Below are 17537 nucleotides of genomic sequence, written 5' to 3' on the forward strand. Positions count from 1 at the left end.
CTGCCTCACCCGCAGCGAAACCATATTTCTTCATTCATGTTTCAAGTCAAAACTATTGAGTGTAAATAAGAACTGTCTCCAGGTCTGGAAAGAGAAGCCAATGCAGAAGTGCCTGAAACTTGTATTTTCTCAGCCGACCAGTAGAGGGAGACTCCAGTGGTTGATTCTATAGAAGTCTATGAGAAAATGACTCAAACTAACTTCTCACCACATTAATAAATGTCAGTAAACATTTTTCCTTCAGAGGTTGAGATGTTCTCAATCTCTAGTTTTTCACAAAAACACTCAGAATTGACTCATCAGGAAAGAAGGAGATATATATGATTTTTAATATTCATAGATTTGATATGAGGGAGGAATAGACGTCACTTCAAAAATACAAGGAAACTGAAGAACATATGAGACTCTAGATATTATCCAAAGTTGTTTATGGCTGGAGAAGATCTTCATTAATAAAGCATCATGTCTCAGTTTGTGAAAGTGGCTGAGGACTCGAGCTCAATCAGATCCAACTGGATTTCAGGCTCATGCTTTTTCTGGTTTCTCACAAATACTTTTATGAGGCGATTCGCAGGATATATCGTTCCAGGATTTCAGGTCCGTGGCTCCGTCTTTCTCCCCCATCGTCACACAGTCCTCTCCATCAGGATTCTTCCCTGTCCAGTTGTCTGGGTTGCTGCCAAGCCAAAACTCCAAACTGGGAAACAAAGAATCGGATCCATTAAAACCTTCATACTGACGTCGATGACAAAAAGTGTTTTCTCAATAACAAACCTTGTGTTCAGTCCTGTGTTGTCCACCCAAAGCCATTCATCCTCGTTCTTTGAGTCTGTCAGTCCGATCCAGAACCTGTCATAATAATCTTCCATTTTTCCTCTCACTCTAGACTCCAGGAATCTCTGAAGAGGAGAAGGTGATTTATCTGTGACGATGTGATCAAATATGAGAACATCGACCTGCAGCAGTGTTTTATACCTGCTCCTCTTTGCTGTTTATCACAACCAGGTCTCCTCTCATTGATGTGCAATGTGTTCTACTCTGAGTCCAGGTTAAAGAAAAAGAGGAGAAGAAGTAGCACTTTCCTCCTTGTGGCTCCCAGCCGTCCTCGCACCTCACACCTTTGGAGAGATAACAATCACTAATCACTGGTAACTTTAGATCTGGAAGCTGCAGCCTGCAGTGACTTTGAATGTGAAGAGTTTTGAAAGACTGACGGAAATTTGAGTTTGAGAGGGTGGTGGTACACTGCCCTTGAGCAAGGCAGCTGTTCTGCAACTGCAGTAACAGTCAATAGCTGTGTCTTAATCCAGGGGCAGTGACTACGCTGTCCCATATCAGAGGCTCCTTCAAATGGGGCCGACAAATGCATCCGTCTAACCCAGAGAAACAAAGGCTCTAACGGGTGGATCCTTCCTGTCCCAACCTATCCCAGAATTCATTGCACTCAGGTGACAAACCCGTTTTCAAAAGGTTGATGGAGCCGGCAGGCGTTGAGATGTCCGATGCTTCTCGTTATCATGTTTAATTTAACTGAACATCTAATGGGACAAATTTTAAAATAAACCAGGGAATCATAAACTCTTTCTCATCTTGTCCAAAGTTCAGTTCTGTTGCTAGACAACAGCAGTGAGGATAGACACGAGCATGACAATCCTTTTAGACGAGAATGTCTCATTTCTGTTCCCGACCCACAAGGACGCCTCCTTCGTGGGTCGGGTCGACCGCGTCCTCTGAAGGATGCAGCCGCTGAACTGAGACACAGCTGAAGTGACTGAATCCATCAGTCCTTCACTGTCTCTTTAATCATCATCAGGAAAAGCTAATGTGTGACTTACTTCTTACTGAAGGAGGTTTACTTGGCTGCTCCACTTTGCACGGTTCTGTCCCACTGAGTATTTCTGTTAAACAAAATGTATCTTTCATCAGAATCGTCTAAACAGAGAAGAAGCAGAAATGTGAAGAAAATACTTTAAGAGAAAGTGACCTTGCTGCGGATGAAACCTTAAAACCTTCAGAAACAAAATGAAGAAGTTTACCTGAGAGATGTTTAGCCACATCTTCAAGCTTTTGGAGACTCTTCTTGGTTTGAGTGTTTTCAGAAACTGATTAGAAAAAGACAATCTCATCAGTAAAGGTTAGTTAGACCTTCATTTGATAAACGAGTCAGTTCTTGATGACGAGAAAGAGAATCATTAACTTGACATGTTGTTAAATTCCATTTGTTGATTTTAATCCAACACAAACAAACATCTAAAAGTAGAAGTTTTAATTTCAAGAAGTGTGTGGACAGATTTTATGACTCGTTCTGAAAAATGGACTTCTAGGAATCAAACTCACGGGTTACACCAAGAGCTGTGACTGCAGCTGCCAGGAGAACACTGAGGACCAGCAGGGCCACTCGCTCCGATGTGACCCCCGATCGCCTGCTTGATGCTGCAGGTTGTTTGGAGCCTGTTCAACAGCAGAAGAGAAAGATGATGAAGATAAATGTCTAATATTCATAACAGTCTTTAAAGATGAAGTCCCACTTTCATGTCTTTTGTTTTTACAGTCGACCAACAATCAACAGAAATCAACCCTAACAGATTAAAGATGAATTTGTAAAAACCAGGAGCGAGTGTAGCCGACAGGAGGTAGAAGGCTTGACTTTTTCTTTGGAGTTGACTATAAGTATTTCTCTGTCACTTCCTCATTTTGTTTATTTTTTCACACCACTTACTAAGCCACACACTTTTGTACAGGAAACACACGCAGATAGTTTTTACACCTTCTCTCTTAATCTTTTAAGTAGAATTGAACCTCCATTTTAATCAAGAAGTGGCTTCGAACTGATGCAATTAACAAGAGCGTAAAAAATAATTTAACGGCAGAAAAAACATTTTTATATGCGATTGAACTCAAGGTTTAGGACAGGAATGTTATTTTAACTTTAGTATACACAACATTATGGCTGCAATTAAAAAATGTCTATTATCATTTGATCTGCAGATTATTTTTCCTATGATACAAAGTCAGAAATTAATGAAAAGGTCATTAGCTGTGTCTTCAGAATTAACAATCAAAAACCAGAAGAAATGCAAATCGATAATTTTTTTTTTTTTTTGTCATTTCCTTTGAAAAACTTGTGACACGATTGTTAAAATAGTTTATGCAGTTTATCACCCACCAGGTCGCTGAGTTTTCGAGTAATTCAAGTTGCAATAAGTGTCCTCATCTGTAGAGGGTGTGGCCACTGCAACACAAAAATATACATATATGTACATTTATGTTGTGTTGTCAAAAGTGTTCATGTTTCTGTCAAACTGAAAAACACAAGGAATGAATCCTGGAGACTTCTGGAATGTTTCAGTTTTACAAAATGGAAAAACAGTGAAGTCAAGTTGACATAGTCAAAGACTTATGAAAAGGAACAATTTCCAAGTGAACAACTCACTGTTTCAACATCTCAAATTCATGGTAATAATAATAATAATAATATAAAACAAGGTGTACACTCAGAATTCAGAATTATACTTTAAAACTCACCATCTGTGTTTCCCCTCGCTCTTTTGAACTTAATATTATGAAGAACTTCAGCTTCAGCCATTTTCCTGCTGTGGGATCATCAGTGAGGATAAATTTTGAAATAAATTTAGGTTTGTCTGACACCTGCTCGAAAACTGTTGTATCTTTCCTGTCAGACTCAAATGTGCTGAAGGCTCTAAGAAGACGTGTCGTTCATCCTGAGCAGATCATTAACATAATTCACTTCCTCAAGTTCTGGTCAAACGGATATTTGTTGTTTTCTAACACTGACGTCTCAGACGTGAGTGATGTTATTCAGTTTGAATGTTTCACAAAGGAAGTGATGAAGTTGTTCTATTTCGAGTAATTACAAATTTCCTACAATTTTTCAATACAATTATAAAAATGTCTCTAAAGTGTTTCCCTTTGGGGTATATAGAGTTTGTCGACAAAGGTAACTAATTCAAGCAGATAATGCCCAACAATTTAAACAATGAAAAATATGGACTCATTAAATTCACTGGAGAAAAAATGTATCTGCTCTCTTTTTCATATTTCATGAATAAATTCATAAATAATTCTACTGTTTTTCTTAATTTACACGATTATTTTATAGATTTCATCTCATTTGTTTGTCTAGAATTTTCCCCCTAAAATAAGAAATTAAGTAATCTTTATCATTTATCATTTATAATTGTTTGGGGAAGACTCCTGAGTGATGACCATCAGACAAAGGGGGGCAATAAAACTGCGGCCTGTTGGCCAAGCTAAAACCAGTTCTACCAGTTTCTACTCTGAATCCCCACATTCTTCAGCCGACCTGGAGCCTCGCCTCGGTGGGGAGCATCTCGGGTGTCCTTCAGGGACCCCCACTGTGACTCTGAAACGCCCACTGAGGTTGAATCCCCGCCCACTAAGGTCAAAACCCTGACATCTTGTTGGCTGAGAGCCAACTGGAGCCCATGATCCCTTCCTGAGGGGGCAGGAAGTCCTCAGGTTGTATAAAACTGTTGAGCTCACAGAGCTCGCTGCCATTTCCCTGCTTAAAGACTGTTTTTGAACCAGACCCCCGGGTCTTGCCAGATTTTCCAGCTGCTATTGGGGGCGATTAGACGTTTGTCTAATTCATTTTTTTTTATTTGATTTGATTTCTTCTTTTATCTCAGTCGAAGTTTTTTTTTGATAGGACTTTTTGCTGTTTTAACTTGAAAGACCGAAACAGGAAATTCACTTGCGAGACGAGTGAAACACACAGACTTTTATTTTTCCAACGATCTACAAACGGCTTTGACACAGCCAGTCCCTGCAGAAGCGCGACGTTCATCCCGCTGAGGAGTATGAGAAAATCCACTCCGTTCCTGTTAAGCAGCACGATCTCCGCTGTTACAGAAGAAAGACGAAGATTCATTCCGTCAAGGAGCACAAGGAATCCGCTCCTGTTCGCCCCGCTGCAGAGCTCACGGGAGCTCCGCTCGTATGACCACGTGATTTCACTGGTCCCGGCACATTCGCACCAACGCGCAGGCACACCGCGAGGGTTGTACAGTAAGAGACATATTGTCTGTGCAGATACTTAGTGTATTGTTTAATACTTGAGTGTATTTGCTTGTGGGACCTCCGTGTCTCATTGTCTTAGCCGCAACGAGTCGCCACTTCCGGTTTCCGGTTTGACTGCCGCGTTTGTGTTACAGTGAATAGGGCCGCGCGAAAAGCCTCCGGCCGCGCTGTTTACGTCCGTGTAAGTCTGCAGTGATTTTATCGATCAGAACATCAGCCCACAACGTCCGCTTGGGGGCTGAGTGGTTAAATCACTGTTAACTTATCTCAGGTGTGTTTTTAAGAGCTTTGCTCTCTCTCCCTGCATGTTTTCTCTCTCTCTCTCCTCCTGAACCTACCAATACACACGTTCCGTTCTGTATTATACAGTTCACGTCACATAGTTAAATCTATATTCAAAGAGGTTTAATGCATCTGGAAGCCTTTCGGCCCAAAGCCAAGCAGAGATAAGAAATTCTCTTTGTCTGAAAATCCCTTTGTGTGATTCATGTGGCGACCGCCATTGTGAGCTCCGGCCACATGGTCATTAACATAGACTCCATTTTGAATAACGCAAGTTAAACCACCATTTTGAGAGTCTATTATTGTCACGCCTCCTCTCTCTCTCTCCTCCCATTCTGGCTCTAACTTCCAAAGTGGCTCCGCCATTTTATTTTGTAGTCACCACCATTTTGAGAGTTTTTAGGCCTAGTGATTTCTTGAATCATTGTCGGCCATCACGTGACTGAGTCATCGCCACTCCCCTTTCTCTCTCTCTCTCTCTCTCTCTCTCTCTCTCTCTCTCTCTCTCTCTCTCTCTCTCTCTCTCTCTCTCTCTCTCTCACACACACACACACACACACACACACACACACACACACAGACACAGACACATTGATAGACACATACACAGACAGACACACATACACAGATACACACAGATGGACCAGAGGTCACATGTGTGTTCTAAATTGTGATAACTGCTGCTGCTGTTGTGATCTTTGAAATATTGGAGTTTGTTAAAATGATGAATCATTAAATAACATTAACTTTATTTCACACACACACACATAGACACACACACAAATAGAGACACTTTGACACAGACACACACACACACACACACAGAGACAGACAGACATACAAAAACCATAGGTTTTACATGTATGATCTGAATTGTGGTAAAGTGCTGCTGCTGTGGTTATCTTTGAAATATTGGAGTTTGTTAAAATGATGAATCATTAAATAACATTAACTTTATTTCCCCTTTTTAATAAATGCTTTTGTAATTAAAGTATCTGTAGTCTGTGATTATTTGTGCATATGTGTGTGAATACAGCTGGATTATGATAGCCTGTGCTCAAACTCGAAAACCCTTCATTGTTTAATAAATAATCATTAATATTAACTATTGAGATTATTAATTTAACATTTATCATATGAGACTGATATTTATAGCTTGATTCGTTGGTCCCTGTAACCAGGGTGGTGCCCTATCATTCTTAATTGATAATTTTATTGTTTTCATTAATTATTTAACTATTCTTAATGGATAACCGTATCATTTCTAATTGAATATTTTACTATTCTTAAGTGATAGCCTTATCATTTTTAATTATTTTTAATAAATAATTTTTATTATTTTAATAATCATATATCATGATTATTAATAATAAGCCAACGTCAAGTCTACTCCTATTGCACAACATAATTAATAAAAATAAAACAAATATTCTTAAAAACTAAACAATGTCAGAATTATGTTAACACTTACATAGAAAACCAAGAAATGTTTTTTAGTATTAAACTTTTCCGGAAAGACTCCTTGTTCGGATGTGACCCAATGACGCGTCTTGTGATGGTGTTTCGTCCAATCACCGCCTTATTTGACAGAACATCGTGACAGACAATCAGACGCCGCGCCGTCCATGCGGGGGGAGGGGTTTAACCGGTGGTAGCGGACAATGGGCTCTGAACTAGATCTAAATGAGACTGATCTTAATCAATAAATTGGCTATCTTTTCCCTTCTGTGAAGGGTGGTGCCCCGCGAGAACTTAAACAAACTAAGGTTATGATTTAATATTAATATTTTAAATATTAATGTTTTATATTTTATTTTGAGGGGAGTCACTACGTGTAAAAAGACAACTAATATATTCAGCCCAAACTACCCCTGCCCCCACCCCGACCAACAAACTGCATTTGTTTAGAGTTCAGTTCCATTGCCATCTCCACAGACACACACACACAGACAAACACAGATTAAAATGTCAACACCGGTCACACTCTATGAGTTCTACCTGTCCAAGTTGGGAGTGTCTGACTCACACTTTAAGTTGAGGACGCCTGAGCAGTTCAAATGAAAACGTCTTCCTTTGCTTCCTTTCAGCTCTGAGTCGGTGAAGCAGGGCAGCGACCGTTTTTTCCGTTGGCCAGATCGCTGCTGTGTTCCCAGCAGCCCCCACTGGTTCTCCTCTTCCCCACTGGATGGCAAAACCATGGAGGCCATGCTCGCTCGAACCCTCCCAGTCCGAGAGCTGCAGGACAGAAGGTCGCAGAGCTTCGGGCCAACGGACAACAGACGACACCACGTCCACATGTTCTTGTTCTAGTTTTAAAAGACATTCTTTCTGATAGAAACTGTGAAGAAGAGACATCTTCATCAAGACATCCGGTTCTGACTCAATTAACTTCTCTCCAGTCTCTGCACATTCATGTTTTATTGTTTGTTTCCTTTTAGTCGGTTGAATGTCAACACTTTCAGTTGTGACCTGAGATCTGATTAATTTCATTTGGAATAAAGAAGGAAGTTTTGAAAAGTGATGTTTGATTTTCCTTACCATCTCTCCGGATAGAGAAAGACTTGGATCTCTGCCTCACCCGCAGCGAAAACCATATTTCTTCATTCATGTTTTAAGGCAAAACTATTGAGTGTAAATAAGAACTGACTCCAGGGGCCTCATTTATAAAAGAGTGCGTAGGTTTTGTCACTAATAAAGAAAATACACTGATACTCTGCCGCTGCTGCTGTGGATAACACACTGTGTGAGATCAGAGATCGCTGAAGCCTCACTTCCTCCTCGTTCTTCCAGTCACATGCACACATCGAGCAGATCCCTGCACCGGTGTCACGGCAGTATTTATTTATTTAGAGCATCGGACCGATTCCCCTCACATCAGTGGATCCTCACCTCCTCAGGGATATTATTTGGAAAGTTTCCTCATTTCTTATAAGTAATCTCCAGTGCGCTCTGTGTGCTCTGTGCGCTCTGTGCGCTCTCTGGCTCAGTCCTGTTCACTGCAGTGATCTGATGATACACGCACAGTGTTAGAAGATATTATTAAAACCTATTAATGACTCGGCTCCGTCACTCTGCTGTTAAATCGAATCTGAACCTAATTTGCTTTAAGTTGTTTTACATTTTTCAAATTAAAAGGCTTGTGTGGAGCAGATACGTCGCGCGAGAAAAACTGTTGGTTTCAATGTAAATTATGAATTTGATCAATAATCTGCTGCAGTTCACCACCTCATGTCTGTGTCGCCGTTTTCCCGTCTCCCCAAAACGCTCGTAAGGGTGGGTCTAAGTTTTATAAATCCCAACGTTGGCGTGAGAAGTGGCGTACGCACGTTTCAGGCCCGTTTTGTGCGTACGCAACGGTTATAAATGAGGCCCCAGGTCTGGAAAGAGAAGCCAATCCAGAAGTGCCTGAAACTTGTATTCTCTCAACCGACCAGCAGAGGGCGACTCCACTTGTTGTTTCCTTAGAGGTCTGTGAGAAAATGACTCAAAATAACTTCTCACCACATTAATAAATGTCAGTAAAGATTTTTTTCGAGCAGGTTGAGATGTTCTCAATTTCTAGTTTCTCACACAAACACTCAGAATAGACTCAACAGGTCAGATGGAGATATTAGATATAATATTTAATATGCATAGATTTTATATGAGGGAGGAGTAGACGTAACTTTAAAATAATAAGGAAACAGAAGAACAAATGAGACTCTAGATATTATTCAAAGTTGTTTATGTCTGGAGAAGATTCTCATTAATAAAGCATCATGTCTCAGTTTGTGAAAGTGGCTGAGGACTCGAGCTCAATCTGATCCAACTGTATTTCAGCCACATGCTTTTTCTGGTTTCTCACAAATACTTTTTTGAGAATATTTGCAGAATTGATCGTCCCAGGACTTCAGGTCTTCCTCCCCCATCCACACACAGTCCTGTCCATCAGGATTCGACCCTTTAAGGTTGTTTGGCTCGCCCTCACGCCAAAACCTCCAATAGGGAAACAAAGAATCAGATGCATGAAAATCTTCAGTCTGACGTCGATGACAAAAAGTGTTTTCTCAATAGAAACCTTGGATCCAGTTTTGTGTCGTCCACCCAAAGCCATTCACCCTCGTTCTATGAGTCTGTCAGTCCAATCCAGAACTTGTACTCATAAGCTTCTTTTTTTTCCATCAGTCTGGACACCAGGAATCTCTGAAGAGGAGAAGGTGATTATCTGTGACGATGTGATCAAATATGAGAACATCGACCTGCAGCAGTGTTTTATACCTGCTCCTCTCTGTTGTTTATCACAACCAGGTCTCCACTCATGGATTTGCATTGTTTTCTACTCTGAGTCCAGGATGAAGTAACCGAGGAGAAGAAGTAGCACTTTCCTCCATGTGACTCCCAGTCGTCCTCGCACCTCGGACATGTTTCATCTTTGGAGAGATAACAGCAAAGGAAATCACTGGTTACTTTAGATCTGGAAGCTGCAGTGACTTTGAATGTGAAGAGTTTTGAAAGACTGATGACAATTTGCCATTGAGCAAGTCAGCTGTTCTGCAACTGCAGTTACAGTCAATAGCTGTGTCTTAATCCAGGGGCAGTGACTACGCTGTCCCATATCAGAGGCTCCTTCAAATGGGGCCGACAAATGCATCCGTCTAACCCAGAGAAACAAAGGCTCCAATGGGTGGATCCTTCCTGTCCCAACCTATCCCAGAATTCATTGCACTCAGGTGACAAACCCTTTTTCATAAGGTTGATGGAGCTGGCAGGCGTTGAGACGTCCGCTTCTCGTTATCATGTTTAATTTAACTGAACATCTAATGGGACAAATGCTTGTCCCATTAGATGGCATAAAAACTTCCCCATCTTGTCTAACTTCCCGACCCACCAGGACGCCTCCTTCGTGGGTCGGGTCGACCGCGTCCTCTGAAGGATGCAGCTGCTGAACTGAGACACAGCTGAAGTGACTGAATCCATCAGTCCTTCACTGTTTCTTTAATCATCATCAGGAGAAGCTAATGTGTGACTTACTTCTTACTGAAGGAGGTTTACTCGGCTGCTCCACTTTGCACGGTTCTGTCCCACTCAGTATTCCTGTTAAACAAAATGTAACTTTCATCAGTCGTTCATCAGAATCCTCTGAATAGAGAAGAAGCAGAAATGTGAAAAAATTACTTTAAGAAAAAGTGACCTTGCTGTGGATGAAACCATAAAACCTTCAGAAACAAAATGAAGAAGTTTACCTGAGTGATGTTTTGCCTCACATTCATCTTGAAGCTTTTGGAGGCTCTTCTTGGTTTGAGTATTTTCATGAACTGGTTGGAAAAAGGCAATCTCCTCAGTAAAGGTTTAACCTTCATTTGATAAACGAGTCAGTTCTTGATGATGAGAAAGAGAATCATGAATTTGAAATGTTGTTAAATTCCATTTGTTGATTTTACTTCTACACAAACGATCATGTAAAAGTTTAAGTATTAATTTCAAGAAGTGTTTGGACAGATTTTATGACTTATTCTGAAAAATGTTGTTGGGACACGATTTTTGTGAAACCACAGGCCTCCTTTTTCGGCCTACATGTTAGTCAAAGCATGGAAACAAGCATGGCTTTTTGTTCTGAGAAGAAGAAGAAGAAGAGAAGAAGAAGCTTCCTGAACTCAGTCTCCCAGAATGCTTCATGTTCCATTGTTCCAGGCAGTTTCACCCAGAGGTGTGAAAAAGCCACCAGGGTCAACTCCAATTGGTCGGTCTGGCCCTATGACCTGTGAGGTCACCAGGCCTATATAAGACCAAGATCCCCCCCCTCTTCTATCTCTTTCTATCTACCCACAGAGGAAGCAGTCGGCCAGCCGTTTCTCCTGCATCTCCGAGGGGGGGGGCCTGGCTGCTCCAGCAAATCTTCTCTTCCTAACAAACTGAGGTCAGAGCCGCAGCTTCCAACTCATCTCTTCGAGGAAATCTTCACGCATCTCAAGCTTTTCCCAACTCCTAGCAGCGACTCGATGTCCTGCAGGTAAGAACTTCAAACCAGTGACTGAGCCACCGCTCGTCAGAGCCACGAATGCAGAAACCTTACGACCAACCGGCAGGACGAATTGCGAACGGAACTGCAACTCCCTTTTCCCCTTTCTAAGGACTGGTAACATAATCTGGGTTTAATAATTATACTAGACTAAGCAAGACTGTTTATTTGATTCTGTGTGGTGTTTATAAGTTTGATACATGTGGTGATATTGTGTTTATAAGTTAAATGAAAGTTAATGTTAGTTACTCTTTTATTCTCTGATTACCATTCACACAGACACATCACTTTTTAATCATTATTGCACAACAATGTACTTTTAGGAATCAAACTCACGGGTTACACCAAGAGCTGTGACGGCAGCTGCCAGGAGAACACTGAGGACCAGCAGGACCACTCGCTCCGATGTGACCCCTGATCGCCTGTTTGATGCTGCAGGTTGTTTGGAGCCTGTTCAACAGCAGAAGAGAAAGATGATGAAGATAAATGTCTAATATTCATAACAGTCATAAAAGATGAAGTCCCACTTTCATGTCTTTTGTTTTTGCAGTCGACCAATGTCCAACAGAAATCAACCTTAACAGCTTAAAGACGAATTGAATTTGTAAAATCCAGGAGCGAGTGTAGCTGACAGGAAGTACAAGGCTCGACTTTTTCTTTGGAGTTGACAATAAATATTTCTCTGACGATCACTTCCTCATTTATTTATTTTTTTCACATCACTGACTTAACCACACGCTTTGAAAATGAACAACTCACTGTTTTAACTTCTAAAATTAGTAATAATCAAAATAATATAAAACAATGTGTCCACTCAGAATTCAGTATTATACTTTAAAACTCACCATCTTTGTTTCCCCTCGCTCTTTTGAACTTAATATCAGAGTTAAGAACTTCAGCTTCAGCCATTTTCCTGCTGTGGGATCATCAGTGAGGATAAATTTGGAAAATAAATTTAGTTTTGTCAGACACCTGCTCGAAAACTGTTCTAATCTTTCCTGTCAGACTCAAATGTGCTGAAGGCTCTAAGAAGACGTGTCGTTCCGCCAGACCAGATCATTAACATAATTTACTTCCTCAAGTTCTGGTCAAACGGATATTTGTTGTTTTCTAACAGTGACGTCTCAGACCTGAGTGTTGTTATTTAGTTTGAATGTTTCATGAAGAAAGTGATGAAGTGGTTTATTTCGAGTAATTAGAAATTTCCAAGTATTTAAAAAAAAATTATATACATTACTCTGAAGTGTTCTTTTTGGGTTAAATAGAGTTTGTCCACAAAGAGAATTAATTTAAGCAGATTATGCTCAACAATATAAACAATGAAAACTGTGGAGACATATTAAATTCACTGGAGCTCAATTAAATCTGCTCTCTTTTTCTGAATTCATAAATGAATTCATAAATAATTCTGTTGTTTGTCTTAATTCACAAGATTATCTTCAGATTTCATTTCATTAGTTTTTCTGCTTTTTACCCTCAAATAAGAAATGAAGTTGTCTTTTTCATTTATTATTAATAAAAACGAAAAAAATATTCTTATCGAATAAACAATTTCAAAAATCAGCTTACGCTGACGTAGAAAAACAATTAACCTTTCTACCTATTTAAGTTTCCAAAATAATTTCTTGTTCGGATTTTACACAATGACGCTTCCAGTGAGTTTCGTCCAACCAACACGCGCCTCAGTTGACAGAACATCGTGACAGCCAATCAGACGCTGCATCGTCCATGCGGGGGGAGGGGTTTAACCGGCCATGCTCGTTCGACTCCTCTCAGTCCGAGAGCTGCAGGGCAGAAGGTCGCAGAGCTTCGGCCCAACGTACAACAGACGACACCACGTCCACATGTTTTGTTCTAGTTTTTAAAGACATTCTTTCTGATAGAAACTGTGAAGAAGAGACATCTTCATCAAGACATCCGGTTCTGACGCAGTTAACTTCTCTCCAGTCGCTGCACATTCATGTTTTATTGTTTGTTTCCTTTCAGTCGGTTGAATGTCAACACTTTCAGTTGTGACCTAAAATCTCATCATTTCATTTGGAATACAGAAGAAGGTTTTGAAAAGTTATATTGGATTTTCCTTCCCATGTCTCCGGATAGAGAAAGACTTGGATCTCTGCCTCACCCGCAGCGAAACCATATTTCTTCATTCATGGTTTAAGGCAAAAGTATTGAGTGTAAATAAGAAATGACTCCAGGTCTTTAGAAAGAAGCCAATGCAGAAAGTGCCTGAAACTTGTATTCTCTCAACCGACCAGCAGGGGGCGACTCCACTGGTTGTTTCTATAGAAGTCTATGAGAAAATGACTCAAAATAACTTCTCACCACATTAATAAATGTCAGTAAACATTTTTCCCAAGGAGGTTGAGATGTTCTCAATCTCTAGTTTCTGACACAAACACTCAGAATAGACTCAACAGGACAGAAGGAGATATTATATATAATATTTAATATTCAGAGATTTTATTTGAGGGAGGAGTAGATGTCACTTTAAAATAACAAGGAAACTGAAGAACATATGAGACTCTAGATATGATTCAAAGTTGTTTATGTCTGTAAAGGTCTTCATTAATAAAGCATCATGTCTCAGTTTGTGAAATTGGCTGAGGACTCGAGCTCAATCTGATCCAACTGGATTTCAGGCACATGCTTTCTCACAAATACATTTATGAGGTGATTTACAGGATTTATCGATCCAGGACATCAGGTATTCCTCCCCCATTATCACACAGTTCTCTCCATCAGGATTCTCCCCTTTCCGGTTGTTTGGCTCGTAGTGACGCCAAAACCTCAAACTGGGAAACACAGAACCGGATCCATGAAAACCTTCATATTGAAGTCGGTGACAAAAAGCGTTTTCTCAATAACAAACCTTATATCCAGTTGTGTATCGTCCACCCAAAGCCATTCATCCTCTTTCTTTGAGTCTGTCAGTCCGATCCAGAACTTGTCCTCAGGATTGCGCATTTTTTCCATCACTCTAGACTGCAAGAATTCCTGAAGAGGAGAAGGTGATTTTTCTGTGACGATGTGATAAAATATGAGAACATCGACCTGCAGCAGTATTTTATACCTGCTCCTCTCTGTTGTTTATCACAACCAGGTCTCCTCTCATTGATGTGCATTGTGTTCTACTCTGAGTCCAGGATAACCTAACTGAGGGGAAGAAGTAGCACTTTCCTCCATGTGGCTCCCAGCCGTCCTCGCACCTCGGACATGTTTCATCTTTGGAGAGATAACAGCAAAGGAAATCATTGTTTACTTTAGATCTGGAAGCTGCAGTGACTTTGAATGTGAAGAGTTTTGAAAGACTGATGGAAATTTAATCATCATCAGGAGATGCTAATGTGTGACTTACTTCTTACTGAAGGAAGTTCAGTTGGCTGCTCCGCATTGCACAGTTCTGTCCCACAGAGTAGTCCTGTTTAACAAAATGTAACTTTCATCAGTCGTTCATCAGACTCGTCTGAACAGAGAAGAAGCAGAAATGTGAAGAAACTACTTTAAGAGGAAGTGACCTTGCTGCGGATGAAACCTTAAAACCTTCAGAAACAAAATGAAGAAGTTTACCTGAGAGATGTTTTGCCTCACATTCCTCTTGAAGCTTCTTGGTTTGAGTATTTTCATGAACTGATTAGAAACAGACAATCTCATCAGTAAAGGTTAAACCTTCATTTGATAAACGAGTCAGTTGATGAAGAGCAGAAGAATCATTATCTAGAAATGTTGTTAAATTCCATTTGTTGATTTTACATCAACACAAACAAACATCTAAAAGTAAAGGTTTTAATTTCAAGAAGTGTTTGGACAGATTGTATGACTCTTTCTGAAAAATGTACTTGTAGGAATCAAACTCACGGGTTACACCAAGAGCTGTGACGGCAGCTGCCAGGAGAACACTGAGGACCAGCAGGACCACTCGCTGCGATGTGACCCCCGATCGCCTGTTTGATGCTGCAGGTTGTTTAACAGCAGAAGAGAAAGATGATGAAGATAAAAGTCTAATATTCTTAATAGTCTGTAAAGATGAAGTCCCACTTTCATGTCTTGTTTTTGCAGTCGACCAACGAACAACAGAAATTAAACCTAACAGATTAAAGAGCGAGTGTAGCCGACAGGAAGTAGAAGGCTCGACTGTTTCTTTGGTGTTGACTATAAATATTTCTCTGTCAGTTCCTCATTTTTTTTTTTCACACCACACACCTTTGTACAGGAAACAAAAGCTGACAGTTTTTACAGCTTCTCTCTTAATCTTTTAAATAGAATTGAACTTCCTGTTTACTCGAACTAACGATGAATATTTATTCACAGAAGTGGCTTCAACATGATGCAATGTACATGAGGGTGAAAATCATTTAAAGATAGAAAACACATTTTATTATGTGATTTAACTCAAGGTTTAGACAGGAATGTTATTTTTTACTTTAGTTTACACAACAATATGGTTGCAATTAACTTATGTTCATTATCATTTGATCTGCAGATTATTTTTCCTATAATACAAAGTCAGAAAATATTGAAAAGGTCTTAAGGTCATTAGCTGTGTCTTCAGAATCAACAATCAACAATTTTGGGGTCTTTTCCTTTGAAAAACTTGTGACACGATTGTTAAAATAGTTCCGTGCAGTTTATCACCCACCAAGTCGCTGAGTTTCTGAGTAATTGACGTTGGAATAAATGGGTTCATCCGTAGAGGGTGTGGCCACTGCAACACAAAAATATACATATATGTACATTTATGTTGTGCTGTTAAAAGTGTTCATGTTTCTTTCAAACAGAAAAACACAAGGGACGAATCCTGGAGACTTCTGGAATGTTTCAGTTTTACAAAATGGAAAAACAGGGAAGTCAAGTCCATCGAGTCAAAGACCGATGAAAATGAACAATTTCCAAATGAACGACTCACTGTTCTAACATCTCAAATTAATAATAATAATAATAATAATAATATGAAACAATATGTACACTCAAAATTCAGTATTATACTTTAAAACTCACCATCTGTGTTTCCTCTTGCTCTTGTGGACTTAATATTATAAAGAACTTCAGTTACATCCATTTTCCTGCTGTGGGATCATCAGTGAGGATAAATTAGGAATTAAATTTAGTTTTGTCAGACACCTGCTCGAAAACTTTTCTAATCTTTCCAGTCAGACTCAAATGTGCTGAAGGCTCTAAGAAGACGTGTCGTTCCTCCAGACCAGATCATTAAGATATTTCACTTCCTCAAGTTTTGGTCAAACGGATATTTGTTGTTTTCTAACAGTGACGTCTCAGACCTGAGTGTTGTTATTCAGTTTGAATGTTTCACAAAGGAAGTGAGGAAGTTGTAAGTACAAATTTCTCAGTATTTTTTAATACAATTGTGCATGATAAGTACTTTCACCTTTTATTATTTGAAGTATATTTTGATGTAAAGACTTTTCATTTTGAACAATAATTTTGTATATGATATATTTTATATAGAGTCTGTCCCTAAATAAAATTAATTTAAGCAGATAATGCTCAACAATATAAACAATATAAACTATTGAAACATATTCAATTTACTGAAGCTTAAATAAATCTGCTCTTTTTCACAATTCATAAATTAATTTATAAATAATTCTACCGTTTTTCTTAAGATTATTTTCAGATTACATATCAATAGTGTTTCCGCTGTTTTTCCTCAAATTAGAAATTAAGTAATATTTTTCATTTATAATTAATAAAGACAAAAAAATTGTTCTTATAAAATAATCAATTTCAGAATTAAGTTTACGCTTATGATATTTATATTGCATCTGTTTTGTTACTAAAACTCTTTGAGTATTCAACTGTTTTGTAAATGTCTGGCAAGAGAAATAGCAGTTACCAAATTAGAGCGAGTACTTGCAGAGGTTCTATTCAGGTATTCTGCATAGTACACTCAAAGATTAAAGTTCAATAGTCAAATCAGCAATGCAAGTAAAAGAAAATGTCACTCGATGCAGCAGCAACAAGTAAATAAGTTCCTACACATCAAGACAGACCAAGCTTGCGGCAAAGAATAATACTAAAAAAAAAAAAAAAAAAAAAAAAAAAATTACTAGAATAATAATAATGTTTGACCACGGCCTGTCAGACTTCACCATTTGGCTGTGTGATTTCTCCGAGTTCTAGAGCTCGTCCTGACCTGTGAAACTTCTGTGTAATAAACATTATTATACTTGTAAGT

At 39.3% G+C, this 17537-nt stretch overlaps 2 protein-coding genes across 2 annotated transcripts; both read right to left on the minus strand.

Moving 5' to 3' along the window:
• Window positions 1-370: 370 nt before the first annotated feature.
• Window positions 371-7550, minus strand: LOC133025738 (hepatic lectin-like). The gene is made up of 7 exons (XM_061092481.1): window positions 7370-7550; window positions 2338-2451; window positions 2037-2102; window positions 1836-1898; window positions 976-1118; window positions 775-899; window positions 371-697 (listed from the first exon to the last, which is right to left on the minus strand). Exons 1-7 carry the CDS (start codon window positions 7548-7550, stop codon window positions 526-528), a joined length of 864 nt encoding a protein of 287 aa, XP_060948464.1. The 3' UTR covers window positions 371-525.
• A 6428-nt stretch (window positions 7551-13978) lies between these two features.
• LOC133025739 (hepatic lectin-like) lies at window positions 13979-16400 on the minus strand. Its single transcript, XM_061092482.1, has 6 exons — window positions 16340-16400; window positions 15200-15295; window positions 14912-14971; window positions 14415-14566; window positions 14214-14338; window positions 13979-14136 (listed from the first exon to the last, which is right to left on the minus strand). Exons 1-6 carry the CDS (start codon window positions 16398-16400, stop codon window positions 13980-13982), a joined length of 651 nt encoding a protein of 216 aa, XP_060948465.1. The 3' UTR covers window position 13979.
• Between the last annotated feature and the right edge of the window lie 1137 nt (window positions 16401-17537).

This window comes from Limanda limanda, chromosome 19 (assembly GCF_963576545.1).
Source record: "Limanda limanda chromosome 19, fLimLim1.1, whole genome shotgun sequence".
NCBI lineage: Eukaryota > Metazoa > Chordata > Actinopteri > Pleuronectiformes > Pleuronectidae > Limanda > Limanda limanda.

What these genes read in the sequence shown, in the direction of transcription:
- LOC133025739 (XM_061092482.1), bottom strand. Translation starts at nt 16,400, where the DNA reads ATGGATGTAACTGAAGTTCTTTATAATATTAAGTCCACAAGAGCAAGA. An exon ending in AGCAAGAGGAAACACAGATG is followed by an intron (nt 15,296 to 16,339) that starts GTGAGTTTTAAA and finishes AACAACCTGCAG; the next exon opens with CATCAAACAGGCGATCGGGG. An exon ending in CACAGCTCTTGGTGTAACCC is followed by an intron (nt 14,972 to 15,199) that starts GTGAGTTTGATT and finishes GTTTCTAATCAG; the next exon opens with TTCATGAAAATACTCAAACC.
- LOC133025738 (XM_061092481.1), bottom strand. Translation starts at nt 7,550, where the DNA reads ATGGCCTCCATGGTTTTGCCATCCAGTGGGGAAGAGGAGAACCAGTGG. An exon ending in TGTGGCTAAACATCTCTCAG is followed by an intron (nt 1,899 to 2,036) that starts GTAAACTTCTTC and finishes TTTGTTTAACAG; the next exon opens with AAATACTCAGTGGGACAGAA. An exon ending in TAAACAGCAAAGAGGAGCAG is followed by an intron (nt 900 to 975) that starts GTATAAAACACT and finishes TCTCCTCTTCAG; the next exon opens with AGATTCCTGGAGTCTAGAGT.